Raw genomic sequence first — 21,198 nt, forward strand, 5'->3', positions numbered from 1 at the left:
GGATTTTCATATCCAAGGCGTAAATTACCTTGGCCGTATTTTGCACAACTTTTTGGAATGTTGGGTCCTTAAATGCTTTTCTACTTTGTACTTGTTTGGCTTTATAACTAGTTTGATCTGAGCTTCACTGTTAAGTCTTATGTCATCAAAACGCGCAGCAGGCGTAGTAATTATAAGCCTGTACCTTTATTAACTATTGCATGATATTCTTTCACATCAAATAGTCGTAAATACAGAAAATATTTGAATTAAAAATTAATATCAATTGAACATGTATTCTTTTTAGGAAATGTCGCTATTCTGCCATTGATACATGAGTACATAAGCTAATCAATAACTGTTGACATGTGTCTTTTTACTTTTCAATCGACATAGTTGAATAATATGTAAAACTGCAATAATATACATTGATTTGACTACTGACCCTATAATGATGTAACATGTTGCTAACATGATTCATTGCTATCAGCTGTTATATGAATTCTAGCTAAGACAGTGGAGCTGAATGGCATTAATTGATAAACAATATTGTCATTAAAAAATAAACTATCAATTTTTTTCTTGAGGATATACGTGTTTATCTTAGTTTCAAAGGCAATGCAATGCAATGGAATACTAAAAAACATTTCATATGGAGGTATATCGGCTTATCAAAATAGATTTGAGTTGCTCAGACTATATTTTGCTATGTGTTGTTTATAATTGTTCATGCCCTGCCGTTGTCAGTTTATTTTCGTCCTCGGGGTTTAAATGTCCGTTTGTTGTCTTCCGTCTCTACTTAAAAACTATTTGCATAGAAATGCAGAACGCTGACATAAATAAAAAACCACATATTAACTTTATAACTGATTTAATATTGATCGAACCTGAAAATCCTGTTTTTAATACTATGCCGATCATCCAAAGTTTCCACTCAACTTTTTTTCAGAACATCAATAAAAAGATCTGTAAGAAGTATCTGTTTTCTTCTATTGCCATGCTGTGGTAATGTTTTGTTGTTTATTGACAAAATCGTCATCATGCTTCAAACTTAAATCAGGGCTTTAGTTTTTTAATTGATTCCCATATTGTCATCCCAAAGCTTTTTATATCTTTCTATACAATATTGCTTTTCACTCGTTGTTTACATATGTGTGTTTTAGTCTTCTAAGTTGATAGATATGTGTAGTTTTTGTATTGGAAATAAAGACATATCTCCTAGATTTATATAATGTAAGGCAGGGTTAAAATATTTTGTTTAATAGGGTAATTGTTAGAAAGCTCTGTGATTTATTAGCGTCATTTGTTTTAAAATAAAAAGTTAATAGGTTTCAACATATGTTTCTACATGACTCACATTGCTGTCCTATATATAAACAATTGAACGATCTTTTAATCGTACTTTCAATCATGCTTTACACAAATATTTTTCTTCGTATTCTTTCTTAAGAATGTCCGCTACTCTGTTTCGAAAGATAACATGATATTATATAAATAAATAAACGGTTGAAGAAAATAGGGGTCCGTGTGCTTCTTCTTGAGATATGAGCCATTAAATATTTGACGGGAATGGGTTCTATCTAGATTGTTCGTACATTGAACAATGTCAGCTTTGGTCTTTCAAAACCTTTGAATAAGCCTTTCAGATATAGTTTTAGAAACTGTATGCAATACAATTATGAAAAGAAAATTAGGGCTAAATTGGCCTTTAAAAAAAAAGAATTGATAAATGGTTATCAAAGGTACCAGGAATATAATTAAGTACGTCAGACGCGCTTTTCGTCTACATAAGACTCATTAGTGACGCTCATATCAAAATATTTTTAAAGCCAAACAAGTACAAAGTTAAAGAACGTTGTGGATTTAAAAGTCCAAAAAGTTGTGTTAAACACGGCTAAGGTATTCTATGTCTGGGATACATTTTTGATATGCATGTCAACACCGAAGTATTACCTACTGGTCTGGTGTCACCGTCGGGGACGAAACGTCCACCAGCAGTGGCATCGACCCAGTGGTGTAAATGTTTATCAAAGGTACCAGGAATATTAAACAAGAAGATTCTGAATCTGTCAAAAACTCAAATAAGAGGAGCAAACTTCCGCGATTAACAACTTTAAGATTTTGAAATACTTGAATTGATTTCTATTTTTGCTTATTGCACTCAATAATTTCATGCATCGGCCATACTGAAAAAAAGGTAAATAACAAAAATAGCGAGCTCCGACGAAAATTACTGAATTTGCATCATTCAGTACGAATATATAGCACGAGATTTCGGGAATACATTTCGCGATTTAAATTCTTAGATATTTTAACTTTTTGCATGTTAAGAGTAAAATTAACAAAAAGAGACACGGAAATACATCTTTTAGTCAATGAGATCAATCTTCGTTATAATGATACGTCACTGCGAACCTGCTGACGATACCTTTTTTATTGTATGACGTCAGAAAAAGTGAAATTACAAAATGGTACTCATGAGGAAATTATCAGTGTTTCCTTAACAAGGACATCAAGGTATTGTTTTTTAACCTAAGTAATGTTTTTTTTACAAATCCTAAATTACGTAGATATCGTAAAAAATCAAAATAATGATATGTAAACTGACTAGTCTGATGGTTTAATAAATCTCTTCCTTTTGATACAATCTCTTTCAAATCTATTCGTTTTTGTTATCGTTTTCGTGTTAATATTGACTAAAACCTATTAGATTGGATAATATTCGTTTATACTTTAAAGTAATTTGACTTTGTCAAACCATTAACCGTACTCCTTGGTGTATTTCACATTATTGCATCCCAATATAAAAAAACAATTTAGTGAAGCTGTGCTTTCGAATCATGTTTCCGGTTCTCTTATAATATTTCAAAGTACGCATCAGTAGTGCATTATGTGATGTGTTTTACTAACTATAAAGGGCATCTAAAGAAAAGTAGAATAGACAGTGACGAAATTGTCGTCGTTCCTCTGTACTTTTATCTGCAAGATGAATATGCGTCATGTTGATACATTTGTCACAGTTTCTTAACCAATATGTCTTCTTTCTGGCTATCTATTAAACCAGGTTTATAAGGGACTTTGAATTTTCATCGGAGTTTTTTTTATTGATTTTGCTTTCTAATTACAATGTATAATACCTTCCCTCTCTGTAATACTTAATTTCGAACACGTGACACTTATCTTCACATGTTATTCATGTTTCATTCAAATAATGCATAAATCTTACTGAATCGGATGTACATTAAATTGCATGCCGGGAAACTTGTATTATGTTTAATATCCGCAACAGGCATAAACATGGAAATAGGATATACCTAACAGGACACAAAATAATTCAATTCCGCACGAAACATTGAAAAGATTGTATGTGGAGATACATTCCTTAATCTAAAATAGCGTCGACTTTATGTTAGATAAAATTAAAATTACTTACTATACTGATTTTTTAGCCCTTTTCAAAGTACTGGCCACTGAGCTGGTGATGTGCATGCGGTGATAACAGTCCACGGGAAAAGGTATTGACCCTGGGAAACCATTAATTTAGATTTGCAATCTCACTTCACCAGATATGCTTTCGAAACAAATGTATCTCCAATGATGTTCGCATTATATTTTGGAAAGTCAAAAAAATCTATAAAAAGAATTAAATAAATAAAAGAACCACGCGATAATTAAGAGCCTGATAATCAGGCGTGTTTTTTTCCTATATATTTATGTATCTTCAAATTGAAGTTTTTTTGCTTAACACATTTTGTAAAAATTAAACTTTTTCTAGTAAAATAAAATAAAATCTGTTGAAATACACATTAACAGGATTTAAAAGTATTTATCAGTAAAAAGAAAGAATTCAATTACATTGTTATAAAAAAATGTATATGGCGTTGTAAGCATTGTCTTTCTTTTTCAGTTGCCCTTCAACTGATTAATTGTTACAGGTGTCTTCACTATATCATTTGTATTGTCAGTTCTAAGTTTATTTCAAATGTTTGATGTACATGACTCACTAAGTATCAATGTAGGGATCTATCTCTTAGGTAAAGTATATACTAAATAAACAGTCAATGTAACGATTTCTGATATATTTGACGATTTAAGAATGGTGAAAAATGTCGTCTGTGAGTTAAAATATAGAGATTTCATTCTTTTTTATAACTATACTGGTCAAAATTCACAAAACGATAGAAAAATCAACCAAAAATTCATGACATTAAAAAGTATAAAAACGGCCGTATGATGACTATAACTTTTAATGTGTCGTCTCTGGTACATACATTATACAAATATGTACAAGTACATCTAAATTTGAGTGACCCCCTAAACAATGGTAAAATTATTTTTATCTTTGATTATTTTCTAACATCCTTATTAGAAACATTCAAATTAGCTCAACATCCTACTTATGTTCTTGATATTGGACAAATCTTATAATTATTAATATTGACGACATAGACAATGAAGTTAAGAACACGAACCTTAGAAAATACAAGGTTAATCACATTGAACAGTCCACGTCATGATAAGTGTATTACTCTGAAGTTCACTTTGCAGAACAATTTTCTGCGGAATTTTCAACCCAAGCATACCAATAAAAACGAAAATAAAGTCTACAAAAAAGTACAACAAAGCCTTTGTTAGTCTTGTATTATTTTAATTTTAGTTTCATGTGTACAATTTGTAAATTAATATGGCGTTCATTATCACTGAACTAGTATATATTTGTTTAGGGGCCAACTGAAGGCCGCCTCCGGGTGCGGGAATTTCTCGCTTCATTGAAGACCTGTTGGTGACCTTCTGCTGTTATGTGTTTTTTTCTTTGGTCGGGTTGTTGTCTCTTTGACACATTCCCCATTTTCATTCTCAATTTTATAGAGGTATACTGCTGTTAATTTTACCACGAGTTTTGGATGTTTCCACTTCGTTTATCACAAATTGTTTTGGAACTCTCTGTTATAAAATCTGTAACCACTTAGTTAAACCATGAATTTTTAAAAATAGGTCAACCAATTAGTGATTGTAACCGTAAATTGCTTGTAGTGCAAATTTAATTCATTCTTCATCATAACTATGTTCGAAGAAATTAAATGAAAAGATAGATAATACATTGCATCCAAAGGTTAAATAATGACCGTATGATGGCCATATTATACTTACTTGTGCCGTGCTGCTATCTCTCGTATATATATATATATATATATACAAGCATGTATTAATATTTCACTATTTAAATGGCCTTCTTGTAAATAACAATTCAAATTCAAAATCAAAGTTTTATTGCCATTTAAACTTTACAATGTGTGACATTTTACAACAACAAAAACAAATAAAGACAATAACTAATTTACTCAATATATATATACAAATTCAGGTAAATATCAAAGGGTCCCTTGACCTCAGTTCCATTGACTTTTTATAAAGGATCCTAGTTTATTCACTTGTGTTGGTGTTGATGGGTTAACTATATAACTTTGTCATTGTCAGTGAGATTAGCAATTGAATTTCTTTCTCTGTTAATGCAATTAAAATATGTTAATCTAATATTTGAATTGTGAGAACAATTTATTTAGAAATGTTTCTCATCATATAGTACTATGCAATTTTTGCAAAATCTCACTTTGCGAGGAATTTTAAAACGCCCTCCTTTTTAGCTCACCTGGCCTAAAAGGCCATGTGAGCTTTTCTAATCAGTTGGCGTCCGTCGTCGTCGTCGTCGTCTGTCGTCGTTAACAATTTTTCAAACATCTTCTCCTCTGAAACTACTGAATGGATTTGGATGAAACTTAGCATGATTGTTCCTTAGAGTATCCTGCACAAAGTATGTGCTTCGATTTTTGATTCGTCAAAAAACATGGCCGCCGTTACTTAAAATAGAACATAGGGGTCAAATGCAGTTTTTGGCTTATATCTAAAAAACGAAAGCATTTAGAGCAAATCTGACATGGGGTAAAAATGTTCATCAGCTCAAGATCTATCAGCCCTGAAATTTTCAGATGAATCAAACAAACCATTGTTGGGTTGCTGCCACTTAATTGGTAATTTTAAGGAAATTTTGCAGTTTTTGGTCATTATCTTGAATATTATTATAGATAAAGTTAAACTGTAAACAACAAAAATGATCAGCAAAGTAAGATCTACAAATAAGTTAATATGACCAAAATTGTCAATTGACCCCTTAAGGGGTTATTGTCCTTTAATGACAATTTTTCACAATTTGTTCATCATATTTGCTAACTTTAAAAAATCTTCTCCTCTGAAACTACTGAATGGATTTGGATGAAACTTAGCTTGATTGTTCCTTAGATTACCCTGCACAAAGTGTGTGCTTCGATTTTTGATCCGTCAAAAAACATGGCCGCCGTTACTTAAAATAGAACATAGGGGTCAAATGCAGTTTTTGGCTTATATCTCAAAAACAAAAGCATTTAGAGCAAATCTGACATGGGGGTAAAAATGTTTATTAGCTCAAGATCTATCAGCCCTGAAATTTTCAGATGAATCAAACAAACCATTGTTGGGTTGCTGCCACTTAATTGGTAATATTAAGGAAATTTTGCAGTTTTTGGTCATCATCTTGAATATTATTATAGATAAAGATAAACTGTAAACAGCAAAAATGATCAGCAAAGTAAGATCTATAAATAAGTTAATATGACCAAAATTGTCAACTGACCCCTTAAGGTGTTATTGTCCTTTAATGACAATTTTTCACAATTTCTTCATCATATTTGCTAACTTTAAAAAATCTTCTCCTCTGAAACTACTGAATGGATTTGGATGAAACTTAGCATGATTGTTCCTTAGATTATCCTGCACAAAGTGTGTGCTTCGATTTTTGATCTGTCAAAAAACATGGCCGCCGTTACTTAAAATAGAACATAGGGGTCAAATGCAGTTTTTGGCTTATATCTCCAAAATTAAAGCATTTAGAGCAAATCTGAGATGGGGTAAAAATGTTCATTAGGTCAATATTTATCAGCCCTGAAATTTTCAGATGAATCAAACAACCTATTGTTGGGTTCCTGCCACTTAATTCATAATTTTATATAAACTGTTAATAGCAAAAATCTACAAATAAGTCAATTTGACCAAAATTGTCAATTGACCTCTTAAGGAGTTATTGCCTTTTAAAGACTTTTTTTCACAATTTGTTCATCATGTTGACTTACTTTAAAAAATCTTCTCCTTTGAAACTGCTGTATCAATTTCAGCCAAACTTAGGCTAAATGAGTTTCAGAGTTTCAGAGTATCTAGTATAAATTTTATGTTTCATTTCCTTGTATGTCAAGAAACATAGCTCCTATGGCTAAAATAGAACATAGGAGAAAATGATTTTTTTTTTGCTTTTGAAGAAAATAGGATGATTCAAAGAACATTTAAATAAATTGAAAAGCCAAAATAATCATTGATGAGATGTTATACCAAAAAAAATTCAGGTGAGCGATTCAGGCTCTTGAGAGCCTCTTGTTTCAATCAATAATGAATTATCACTGATTCTAAGTTTTGTAATTAACAAATTCAGGTAAATATCAAAGGGTCCCTTGACCTCAGTTCCATTGACTTTTTTATAAAGGATCCTAGTTTTTTCACTTGTGTTGGTGTTGATGGGTTAACTATATAACTTTGTCATTGTCAGTGAGATTAGCAAATGAATTTCTTTCTCTGTTAATGCAATTAAAATATGTTAATCTAATATTTGAATTGTGAGAACGATTTATTTAGAAATGTTTCTCATCATATAGTACTTTGCATTTTTTGCAAAGTCTCTCTTTGCGAGGAATTTTAAAATGCCCTCCTTTTTTCAATTAATAATGAATGATCACTGATTCTAAGTTTTGTAATTAATTTTCTAAATTAAAAGTTTGAGTTAGAGATGTAAGGTTTGATCAATAGATTTGGCTCAAATCCTCATAAAAATTTAATTTACTTTTATCAATAAATCTCAACTTATCCATCAACAGGTAGTTGTAGTATGAGTTTATTTGGGGTTTAATATAGCTTTGAATATTTTGTAATTGTGTTAAATTATCACAGGTTTTTAGTCTATCTATATCAATGGTAAACCGATTGTTATCTTTCATTGGTTGTTTTTCCCGTTTCTTAGAAACATTGAACTAAGCTCAATACCACAATATGTTCTTGATAATGGACAAACATTTTGTTAAATTTGACGACATAGACAAAGGATGTTTAAGAACAGAAACCTTAGGAAATACAAGTTTAATCATAAGAAACAGTTTCACGTCACGAACATGACGAAGAGAGTATTAGTCTGAAGTTCATTTTGCAGAACGATTTTTCTGCGTAATGATTGATCAAAGTATAACGATATAAACGATAACAAAGTCTGCTAAAAAGTACCTTAAAACAAAGACAATATAGGTTATTTGAAAGTGCTAAATCAATATATTATTTGAACACCGGTAAACTGCTGTTACCCTTATTTAAATGGGAATCACGTGGTGTTTATTGCGGCATTATTGTTTTTCAAAATATTTAATTTGAATACGTTTTTGCCATTTCTCCAATTGGCTTTTGTAGTTCTCTGTATGGAAAATCTGTACCAACTAAGTTAACCTAAGTATAGTAATATACATGATACAAAGTCTGCAAAAAGGTACAACAAAACAAGGGAAATATTACAAAAAGTGTTTGTAAATTAAAGTTCATTGAATTATACTCTGTTTTATTAAAACATTGAAACAACATGACCAGATACTTTTGATTGAAATATAATCATGCCAAAACTAGCCAGGACTTTCCTTTAAACCTATAAAATGACATTTAATGTATTATCGTCGATTGAAGTTTTGTAAAATTAAACATTTAATATTAATGATTGTTCTAAAATATTTGAGTTGAATTCAATGTAGGTTTCCTAATGAGCAAATTAAGTTTGAACTCGTTCCAAAGTCAATCTTACCATCAGACCTCATTTTATGCCAGCGTTTAGTACATTTGGCAGTTACCAAAACAAGTCACCTTTGTTATATGGTAGTTGTTGAAAACATGACATATTTCTACGTTATTGAAAAACAGTGAAATCTAAATAGAATAGGCCAAAAATACAAACAATTTTAAAAAAAACAAATGTTTTCAAATACATATTGTTGGAAACCCATAATTTAAAGTAATCCATAATCAGAGCGAGTATGCGATTGAAATGTTTATAGTTTTTTTTATTAACCAACACGTTGTAGTTGATAAAAGAAAATGTGTCTAATCATGCTAATATTAATAAACACAACATTAAAAAAAAGTTATGTGCGTTGTGCTGGTCAAGAGGAAGGTGGTTTAAACAAAAGCTAAAGAAGTATGCTTGTATTGTGATGTCTTCTGTACAATTGTTATAGACAATAGGCGCGTCAAAATCCTGACATCCTTGGTGATTTTGTTCTCTTCAATGTAAAAGTCTTTTCAAGTTTCAACTTTTTTATATCATACCTCCTTCACCGACGGGATTACATTTTTTGTTAGGGTGCAAATGTCTCTTTCCATTTATTAAGAACTTATTTAAAAAAAAATTGAAAACAACACGTTTAATAATTATATGCGTCCGAAGCGCTTCTCTGGATCTATCTTCATCAGGAGCGCTCAAAGCCAAAACTTTGAAATTCGAAGATGTAAAAGTAACGAAACCGTTGAAGAGCTACTAGTATATGAAAAAAATACCTAAAATAAATAGCCAAATTCATCTTAAGTCTCTTAATAATTTCAAAATTTATAAACGGACAATTTTAGAAAAGTTTATTCAATCATATCAGTACCGAAGTATTGACGACTGAGCTGATGATACACCCGGGGACTCATAGTCCACTAGCAGAGGTTGATTTAACTTATGTATTGTCCTTTTAAAAAAGTTTTGATGCGAGCGTCACTGGTGAGTCTTTTGTAGACGAAACGCACGTCTGGCGTTAATATAAATTTTAATCCTGGTATCTATGATGAGTTTAATTAGTATTTGAATACATGGTCTAGTAGAGGTAATTATTAACAATTTCAAAAAATCAATATTTTGTAGAACAAACGTAGATTTTCAGGATTTTTTTCAATAAGTGTATTTTTTTACATGGTATTCGCTACACAATTTTTATATCCATAGTAGAAGACATGTTTAAGACGTTTTGAAATGAACTAGCAGTTCTGATAACATTAACGGTACCAATGTTTCTGCACAAGATGACAATAAATGTCTCTTCCATCCTTTTTCCATGATGCTGACGAAATTGCTTTAATCATCTAAACTTGGAAAAAGAGGGAGAACCAATAAACAATTGGAATATAGAAAACCATTCCAAAAAATAATCCCGCTGAATTTTGTTTGACATTGTTGAATGATGCAGATCAAAGATTAAACGAAACAATGTATCAATCATGTGTAGATCCCGGTAAACAAACACAGAACAATACAAACTCTGATGAGAAACTACTTTGGAATGTACTACAAACAATCATGTGATGGATTATTATAAAGCTTGTGTCTAAATTTGATATTACACATGTTGATAAAAATATCGAAAAAAAGTTATTTTTAACTATTTTCGTGGAACACTACTCTTTCCAGAATTTTCGTATTTGCGCACCAAAAAAAATCAATTATTTGTCGCGCGCATATTTTTAAAATCAAAGAATCCTGCAAAACAGTTGGAAAATAACAGCAATGCTTTAAATTTTCATACGACTATCTACTATCAGTTTCCCTTCCGACTGATAATGAACATTTTTGTTGGTAGTTTTAATAAATACTTTAAAGAAGAATCGATCAGTGTAATGTCGTTTATTTTCGTGGCCACCAATTTTCTTAGATTAAGGAAAACTAACATGTTCGGTGATATTTGATTTCGTGGTTTTACATAAGTCTCCATACAAGCCAATAACAAAACATGTTTATCGTTGTACATTTAATTTCGTGGTTCACATATACCGATGAAATCCATGAAAACTGGTATGAAACGAATAATGATGAAACAACAGTATTAAAAAAACACAAATAGTAATAGTATCAGACGGTATCATAATAAAATTAATGAAGAGCCGACACAAAAGAATTCAAGAATTGACCAAGTGATTATTGCTTATTAAATATACAATCTTTAGTTTTCTATGATGTGTCTTTTGTAGTATCATTTGTACATGTTGTATTCAGCTGGTTTTAATAATCTTTATTTAAAGCTGTTATGTATTATCATGGTTATTATTGAACATTGAAAGATCTTGAAGTCGCTGCTATGATGTATTTCTATGGATTAATCTATTTTTTTTGTTGATACCAATTTACGTCGTTTAACGTTTGTATTTTCGTGAAAAAACAATTTCGTGGTTTTGACAAAGTCTACATATACTCCTTTAGAATATTTGCAATTCGTTGAATATTCAAATTCGTGGTTCTCCTGTTCCCAAGAAATTGTGTATCTAATGAACGTTAGTGAATCCACAGTACGAGAAATTCTGAGAAAAAAATGGTTAACTTGAAAATAACATACTAGGTTGATGTTTTGCGGTTAATGGTCAGTTCTGAAAAGTGTATTCTGAATTCTTTATCTTAACAGATACTATAAAGTGCTTTACTTAGCTTTTGTAATTTATTATGACAGTGGTTTAAGCAACCACAACTGTGTTGCACAGGTTTAAATATTCGTTTTCCTTAAAGATATACATATTTTACTTCTATATGAATGATTACACCTGAATAACTATATTCGTTGTATGCGTCAAGATAGGCTCATATTCAAAATTGAGATGACAAATAGAGAAATTATGTAGTTAAATGGTTCATCTTAATTTGTTAATTGAAATATTGATTTGTTGATTTTTACAATTAAATTTGATAAATGCCAAAGAGCGAAACCTTGAACTAAGTACACTGTAGACATATGTTTCACGCCTGTACCTTAGTGTTGATGGCCTTTAATATAACAATCTTGTAAAAGTGCGATGGATATCCATCAGAAATTATATAGACCAAAACAAAACTATTTCCATGATTTGATATGGTAAATATTTTTCTCAATAAATACAAAACATAATCAAATGACTAAACATTTTAGCTTATCTTGTTAACTTTTCAGCAAAGTTTATACAAGTATAATGGTTAACTATTATAAGTTGTTACTTGGATGGACAGTTGTCTCATTGGAACTCATACCACATCTTCCTTTAAATATATGGTATATTTTTGAAGTCCCAAATTATGTCTGTAGGTCAGAGAATAAGTAAACAATGGTTCGCCTTATACACATGAGTTTTAGACAGTTCTTTCTTTTTCTATGATAATGATTGTTTTCCTTATTTAGTTTTGTGTTGCTATTTGTGATCGTTTTCGTCGCTTAGATTGTTTATAATAAAATATGGAAAAGGGTTGAAATATCAAAACAGCTGAAACCTTTGACATAACATTATCAAAAGAGCAAAAGGTTTATCCAACACGTTCCCTACTCCAGATCTGAGAAACAAATATCTCCACTTTGTTTTTCGCATACTGTGTGACCGTATAAAATTAGTTTATTGGTCGTAAAATGTCCAAGATTTGAAAAAAAAAAAAAAAAAAAAGGAAAAGAAAAAAATGCCAGAAAGCTGACCTTGGTTTGACCTAAATTTGAAAAAAAACAAGGGATGACTATTTACAGACTATGACTATTTGATCAGAGAAAACGAGTTGCATTCTTTCATGAAGTCTAAAATTGTATGTTCGTTATATCAATAAATTGGAATATATGACAAACTTTCTTGAGTTTTGCCTTGAAATTGCATTCATGAAAATAAAGGAACAATTCTACATTAACAAGGGTGCAATACCTTAATACCTTCAACCTGTCAATTACTTTGTAATTCCGAAACGTACATACATATTCCATTATATTAATGTTCTATTCCTTTGGTCTCTTGTGAAGATTTGTATCATTGGCAAATACATAACATGTCTTTTTTATATGATGTTAAGAAAAGGCAAATGTGCTTGATTTGAATTCCTCAAATTTATTCATATTTTACTTTTAAATAACGAAAATAGTCGTCATATTTCGTAACTAGAAAAGTCTCACTATTTAATTTTGATATCCATGTATTTTATTTATAATTTCTGAAGCATATAAACACATGGTCAAAACTGAATTGGTAATCTCTTTGTTTCAAAGAGCTTATCTATGACATGGATAAATTATACAGTTTCAGAACCAAACACGAGAGCAGCATGTTTCAAAATTTTATATTAATTTAGATAAAAAATGGAATCTTAACAATAACTTAAAGGTTAAAGGTTATGTAATAAGGATGAACAATGAGATAATCCACGAAAATTTATACCAACGAAAAAAAAATGAATCCACAGTAGTTTAAGCTACAAAGACGAAAACAACATTTTGCGGATTTTTTTATATACTTTACTAAAACACATAATCCGAAACAGTTGAAGGTAATGGTTTGAAAAATGAAACAGATTCGCTAGTCATTCGGAAACCTGTTGCAAACTAATTCGAAATTTTTAACTGGTTGAATTTTTTTTTTATTTGATAAACTAATTGTTCAAGAATGTCCGAAATCTTTATTGGTTTATTTTGTAAAATATTGTAAAGAGAAAGAATTTCATTTCTACATTTATCATGCAATAATAAGTTTCTTTCATAGAATTGTAATATTGAATGTTATGAATCTTAACGTCAGTTAATCAAGACATATAATAAACATTAATAATAAAAATAAATATTTGTAAAAAATCGAAACATGTACTATTCAATTAGGAAACATTATAATAAATCATTAGTTATATGCAACCAATAATTTAAAAACGATCATTGGTTGTTATGAGATTTGGTGACAGCGTTTTACATCAGACATAATAAATGATTTGCATTATCAGGGCTGTATTAAATTTAAACATAACACACGTGACAATTAGATGAACAGGTATATAAGGCTGATTTACGATTTTGAGAGATCATTCGTGTTTGAATAGTTGTGCAGCATTTTACCTGTAGTATCATTTAACAGTACTATTGTGGTTATAGTCCTTGATCATCAAACTATAAACTAAGGTAAATATATGTAAATTTAACAAATCAATGTCAGATAATTATTTGATTTATAAAATATGTTGCTCAATTTTGCATGTCAACAAAAGATAATTTTGTTTTCAACAACTAGTTAATTTTTATTTTCATTATTGATTAATTTCATATCGACAGGAAAATTTAGTACAACTTTTGCACACATTTGAAAGTAAAAACTGTTCTAATTTCAATCGTTTTTCATACGTTAAACTGGAGAATGTTAATTACTGAATGAAAACCTGTATAAAACTCTTATGAAATTGTTTATCTTTCAGAATGCTCTCCTCACCGACTTCAAACGTTTTAGATTTACCAGAAATAGATACACTATATACAGGGCGTCCAGTAGTAATTGATTTCATGACAGAACAAGAGCTAACTGAAACATACAACATGATTCAAGAAGCAGCAAAACATGGTGAGGGATATGGTATTGACGAATTCAATTCGGAAAAGGAGTTCCGAGAAGAAATAAGAGGAAGTGATTGCTTCGTAATAAAATGCGCAGAATCAGGCACTATTTTAGCGGGAGTAATAGTTGCTGTCAGCAAATTTTACCGCGGCCATGGTTCAATAGCGGATCCTTTCGTAATTGTGAAGAGTACCGAAAGGAAGCAGGGGTTGGGAGAATTTGCTATGAGGACATCAATAGACTTTGCAAAGCGATTAGGATACATGGGGATGTATGTCGACACGTTTTCGAATAACATTGCAATAATCAAGATAATAGAGAAGATAGGTGGTTTTGTTCAAGTCGGCTGTCTTCCAGTCGGGGGCAAATTACAGAATGGAAACACGGTTGGTTCTGTTATCTTTTATACCAATTTGTCTGACGTAAATAACAATGTTGTCAACGAGACGTGAAGACTTTGTTGTGAATCTTTTAAAAAATGCCTCTTACGGTATTTAGCAATAGCGAATAACACATTGCCTATTGGTTGGGATTAACCAAGTCAGACGCTGTGATAAAAACTGTTATCAAAAAGATATCAAGGACAAGAATGCAATAGTTGGACAAACTGGTCTTGGCGTAAAAATAGTATTCTTTGTTTTACATAATTGATGAGATAGTCACGGACATAAAATAGGACATTATTCAAACAAATTATTGACATTCTATCACAATGGAATAACGTCCATTGAGTGTTACTAAATGATTAAATGAAATGTAGAAATTACATTGAATGATGAAAAAGTATCATGTTGTAGTTTTGTATTTTGCATTTACAATATAAAGTGTATATACATGTAAAATACTTAATGTTCAATCAAGGACTAGTCTAGGATCTTTCAAAATGTTGAGATCACAGAAATATCTTGATAAAATCAATCATGACATCGGATGAATAATGTCTAGGATGTCCTTTAAGAACCATAACAAAATAGTTTCTTTGATTTGTCCGGAGCTGTTTACCCCAAAAAATTTGAGACGTTTAATCATTCTAGGGTTTTGTTTTTGGCATTAATTGCATGGTTCATTCTTTAAATGTTGGTGTCTTCCATTTAAATTTTAACATTGAATTATTTTGTAAAAATGTTAAAAGTTCATATCTCTTACAAGAAAAGGTATGGTATGAATACCAATGATGTCATTTTCTTCCAAAGACCAACGGACTAATATTCTAATGCAACAACGTTTGTAACGTTCATTTTGATTGGATAGCGTCACTTTCTTACATGGCATCAATTGACAATTGATGCTATGGGACGTACGCGCAGGCGCAGACGGCATATGATAGATTTTAAATACTTGTTTTAACGTCGTTTTCTGTCAGTTTCATTAGCGTCGCCAGTAAACTTAATTTGCGACCATCAAATCCCCAATTGATGCCGTCGGAGCTTAAAATACAATACAGTTATCTCCTAAATAGAACGGTTGTACTCTTACTTTTATAGTTCTAAACAGTCTAGCTTGTGCAGTCCAAATCAAATTGTAAGCTTGAATTTAATAAGTTCTCTTGATTAGTTTTTGCTGCTGACCAGTGATTGACACAAAAAAAACAGTGGCACTACGGCAAACTTACATGAGTGATTAAAATGTCAAAGCATTTATAAGGAGCATTTTAACGGCAACAAACTGTGTGCCATATATTATGAAGCATTTGTTTTATATGATGATGCTTTAAATTTGTCATCTTGCCACGCTCATATATTTTCACATACGTTGTCTAATTGTTGTATTTTGCTTGCCATGTCGTTCTTCCTTTTCCCGGTTGAACACTAAATGGTAATGTTTGGGGGCCTTTATAGCTAGCTGTTCGGTGTGAGCCGAAGTTCCGTGTTGAAGACCGAACTTTGACCTATTCTGGTTTACTTTTACAAATTGTTTTTGTCTCATTGTTACTTATACCACATCTTCTTTTATTTATTGTATTGGTTTGCAATCTTAGGCTTTTACGATATTGTTTTAATGCAGATGATTTGGTTTTCTTGTTTACTCATACTGTCTTTTCCTTCATTGGCTATTGGTCATAGGAATGTATCTGCATATTTCTTTGGTGCATTTAATTCTATATATAATATGTTAAATAATACTTTTCAATCTGTGCATTAAAGCTGATCATCGTAACTACCGTCAATAGTATACAATGTACCATGAAAATGATAAATATTTATCATGTTTTAAACTGTCAAGGTGATGTCAAAAACCACATAACAATACATCAATGTTAACTAATTAAAATGTAATGGATAATAAAGTACATCTAGACAGTAAATGCCAATTTGGTATGTAAATAAAATAATTTTGACATGTTTTCCTTTAAAGGCTTATAATTGGTTCAATCAGATGTCACTAGGTTAGCAAATGAGTTATCGCTCAAGTATCTAATGGAAAACAGGACATTGTTTTACTGAAGTCGAACATGAAAAACAATCATGAAAGACCGTAGGTCTATAATTCAGTTGTCAGACGCTCGTTTTGTCTACATAAAACTTACCAGTGATAATCGCACAAATATCATTGCATTTACAAATACTTAAATGTTGTGTCAAACACCAAAAGACTACTTACGCCTTGGAGAGAGCAGAAACAAATAATTCGAATAATTCAACTTTATGTTAGCGGCTAATTCCCAAATGAAAAAAATATAAAATATCGTAAATGTTTTACTTGTATTAACTTATCTCATTCAAAAATACATGTTGCATGCTTAAATCACCTAAATACATAAATGTTGCGTGTATCAATACCGTGACACGCCGTAAAGCAATGCGAATTCACACTCTGAATAAACAACAGTCATATTCGGGAATAATTAATGTTCAGTACTTATTGACAGTTTAGGAAAAGGGTAAAGCACAGTATAAGACGTGGTACAATTGACGTTAATTAGTTTAGACACAGCCACATCGTATCAACCAATTTGTGGTGTCCATTAAGGAGTGTCATTTTTTATCTTTCATCCTCATAACTCTGGAGCAGTTAATCGTAAAAAGGACACCTATGTTAATGAATATTGTATATTGTAAACATGCACGAGCATAACGTATCAATTGAGAGATATGTTAGCAACATACGACGGAACATATGGTATGTTACTGCTGAGCAATAGAAAATTGACAATTGGAAAGTTCTAAAGCATCCAGTTTGTCATAGATTCAAGTGCGAAGTCGTCAATCTGTTTTGAGGAAAATGTCAAGGTACAGTCCTTCTCGTATCAGTATTTTATGTTTTATTTTAAGTTCAGTGTGATATGTAAGATGCAAGTTCTGACTGAAATATGGTTGATGAATAAGATGGTAAATTTGGTCTTTTAATTGAGCATGGGGAATAGTGCAAAGCGTAGAAAAATCAAATACACATTTAAAATGTGGGCCACACTGAATGCTTCTATAAAACAAAGACAAATACAGTGTAGGAAAAAGACAATTTAGTCCATTCATTCCGTTTGTAAAAAAGTCAAGCACTAGTTTTATAACTGTCCTCGTATTTCAATTCAGTTGGAGTTCTTTACTTTTGTTAATAGTTTTTAGTTAAGCGTTCACCAGAGTTCTTTTTTTAAATTAAGGTTTAGAATAAGGTAATTACATTTGGTACCATGTTTGTAGTACAAATTATATATAGCGTTATTGTATTTAATCAGTGTAAAAAAAATGTCTTGATTTGAGTGCGTTCTGCTGTTATTTTGAGGCTGTTTTAAGAAAACCTCGATTTTCAAGATGGACTCCGTGAGACATCCATTTTGAATAGTTGAGGAAAAAAATTAATTGGTCAGTGTTTTAATCCTTGCAAGCTTTTGTTTTCATATACAATTGTCTGATATAAAATGGATAGGTAATGTATGGTTTTGAATATGACGGCAATATATACTTTTTTCAAATATTCTTGCTGGTATCGATAACATGTTTTACCTGTAATTTTGTTATACAATAGCTATAAAGTCAGGTTCAACCCTCCATTTTCAACATAGGAAAATGATTGTACCTAGTCAGAAATATGACAGCTGTTTTCCATTCTTTTCAGTTGTTTGAGTTTTTGATTTAGCCATTTGGTAAGAGACTTTTCTATTTCAATTTTTCTCGGAGTTTGGTATCTTTATTATTTTTCTCATCATCTAATCATTTGAAATTCCTGTATTTCGTCTGTTTAACAGAAAATATACATTTACCAGAAAGAAATTTCATTTATCTGTATCTTCCAGGAAGTATGGCGGTCTTCATTGTCTTCAATTGATTTGAATGCAAACTGAACTGCATATTAGTCATGAGAAAACAAAAAAAGTGGAGCAATGTTTAAGATGATTCACCAAAAAATGTGCCGTCTTGCAAATAAAGAATTGTGATTGATCTTTTAAAAACAGATTAACCTTAATTTCTTGTAAATGATTGTGTACTATTTCTGAAATTCGTTCCTGACACATGACACACACACGGCATAATTAAGTTATAACTAAACTCCTTGGTTTTGACAGAGCAACACAATGTTTCTGTACACAATGCACTTCCCTATTCGGTATAGAAAAAAATCTACTACTATAATCGAGAGAAAAATTAATGAAAAGGTGGTAACTAAGATAAATAAGCTAACCCAAAACCATACAGAACAATAGACATTAAAGGATCAACTTTATTTGAACTGCTTTAAGTTTGTTTAAAACATTCCAACAAGCAACATATAATGCTTATTACAACACAATGTTGACTGACGTATCCTAAGTTTTGACATTTTTGCCCATTTCGTCCATTTGCTTTGTTCATATATCTATGTCAAAAACATGGAATTTATTCCAATTGTTTAATGTATGTTTGTGGAATTCTCTTTAAACAATTGTAACATGAAAGCAAAAATAGAAAGAATATGGGGTTTCAATCCATGACACAAAATCAGTACATACTAGGCAAAGGAACATCGCTTGTACTGCTTTTCCTTATAGCAATATTAGATAATCTTTTGTACACTGATAGGTTTTTTCTGCTTTGTTTATGTATTGCAAATACTGATAAAAAGGTCTAAAATAAAACATAAACATAATATTGAAACAGGTAAAAAATAATTTAATTTGCAATTGCATTCGTCATAAAATTTAGTTTAAGTTACATTTTTTGCATCTTTCTGAACAACACATAACGTTGTAATACATGGTCATTAATTTGATTAATGATCTAAAGTTTCACGTATGTTCGATCTTGATATGAAAACAATGTCTTACATAAGAAAATTGACAACATTTCAACAAATGGCCTTAACTGCACTTTACCTTGTAAATTATTAATTGTGGTTTGTGGTTTGGTCGTAAACCTTGACTCATATTTCACCAGAAACAACATTGTTTACAAAATAATTTTGAAAATGTTTCAACATGCATACTTGTATATGTTATTGTTTATAAAGTTTGATGAAACAAAGTTTATACTTGAATTTAAAAAATATATATGGAGCTTTTTCAAAACTACACAGAGCGGAACATACATACAAATTTTAAAAAGTGTCATTTAATTCAAAGTCAATATTGAAGTTCTGTCTCGTAGTTATGTCAGCATTTTAAAAACAATACTCATATATAATAGGTAAGCGCGAAACATGTGATAGGTTTGGCTAGCTATAACTCCACCAGTTTCTACCTAAGGAAATGTCTGTACAGAGTCAGGAATATGACAGTTGGTATCAATTGGTGTGTGTTAAAGCAATTTAGTTTTTTTTCATTTGCATAGGGGCTTTCTATTCAAAATTTCCTCGGACTTCAGAACATTTGTTATTTCACGTTTTTTCTACACATATGAAAATAGGAAGAATGTATTTCATACCATTATATTTGCTAAAAGGTTATATCAAAATAAGAAAGACGTGTTTGATTGGCAATAAGACAACTATTCATCAGAGTTCAGATGACAAAATAGTGGTATTTACCATGGTCTAAAACACATAAATCTAGTCAGCTAATAGAAGGTCCGACATGAAAATTATGAAACAGTTCAAACAATATTGTTTATAATACAATTAACGGAAACCAAATATGACCGTTGTGAACCAATGGCAATCACTGAATAGAAGGCTTCTGGCTTAGGATAACCACATGAAATATGTGACATGGTTATTACCCTTATTCCTCACTTTAACATATCAAATTGGTATTACAGCACAACATAAGAGCAAACTGTAAATATCAGCTGTACATGGATAACTTAATTGTTCAGTATAAAGTTCAACTAAACCAGGTAACATAAAAACAATAGACACAAAGCATCGACATAACAGAACGGTTACTTACTGCAAGCTAGTTCCAAGCTAATTACAACTATAAAATACATTATATTTTCCCAAACCAAATTATCATGAAGTACATCCAACATATGAAGTGTTTGTTCTTAAAAAATACAATTAAGTAATACCTTAATGAATATATTACTGTATGCATAATGCAACTTTTTTTTTAATTTTCAGTGCATCAATTATAGGTTGCAAACATTGTTCAAAGTATGCCGAAAAAAATCCCTACTGATGGTAGTATACTCAAGGGGTGTTATATTTGGTATGAAACTAGTCTAAGAACTCAATTAGCTTAATGTAATGGACACTGGTTTCACATTAAATTTGTTCACATCTATACACCTTGTTTAATCACTGTACACACGATTTGTTCACACTTGTAAACAATAATATGTCATTTAACTGTTCATTACGTAGAATCGAATGCACAGTTTTCGGACAACTTTTCTAGCAGTAAGGGAACGATCATTT

The 21,198-nt window shown here is 30.8% G+C and overlaps 1 protein-coding gene across 1 annotated transcript; it reads left to right on the forward strand.

The window, feature by feature from the left end:
• Nucleotides 1–13,908: 13,908 nt before the first annotated feature.
• LOC134690384 (uncharacterized) lies at nt 13,909–15,216 on the forward strand. Its single transcript, XM_063550358.1, has 2 exons — nt 13,909–14,003; nt 14,294–15,216. The coding sequence occupies exon 2, from the start codon at nt 14,295–14,297 to the stop codon at nt 14,880–14,882; it is 588 nt and encodes a 195-aa protein (XP_063406428.1). The 5' UTR covers nt 13,909–14,003; nt 14,294; the 3' UTR covers nt 14,883–15,216.
• Nucleotides 15,217–21,198: the final 5,982 nt, after the last annotated feature.

This window comes from Mytilus trossulus, chromosome 11 (assembly GCF_036588685.1).
Source record: "Mytilus trossulus isolate FHL-02 chromosome 11, PNRI_Mtr1.1.1.hap1, whole genome shotgun sequence".
NCBI lineage: Eukaryota > Metazoa > Mollusca > Bivalvia > Mytilida > Mytilidae > Mytilus > Mytilus trossulus.

Excerpts from the sequence above, each read along its gene's own strand:
- LOC134690384 (XM_063550358.1), top strand. The coding sequence starts at position 14,295 with ATGCTCTCCTCACCGACTTCAAACGTTTTAGATTTACCAGAAATAGAT.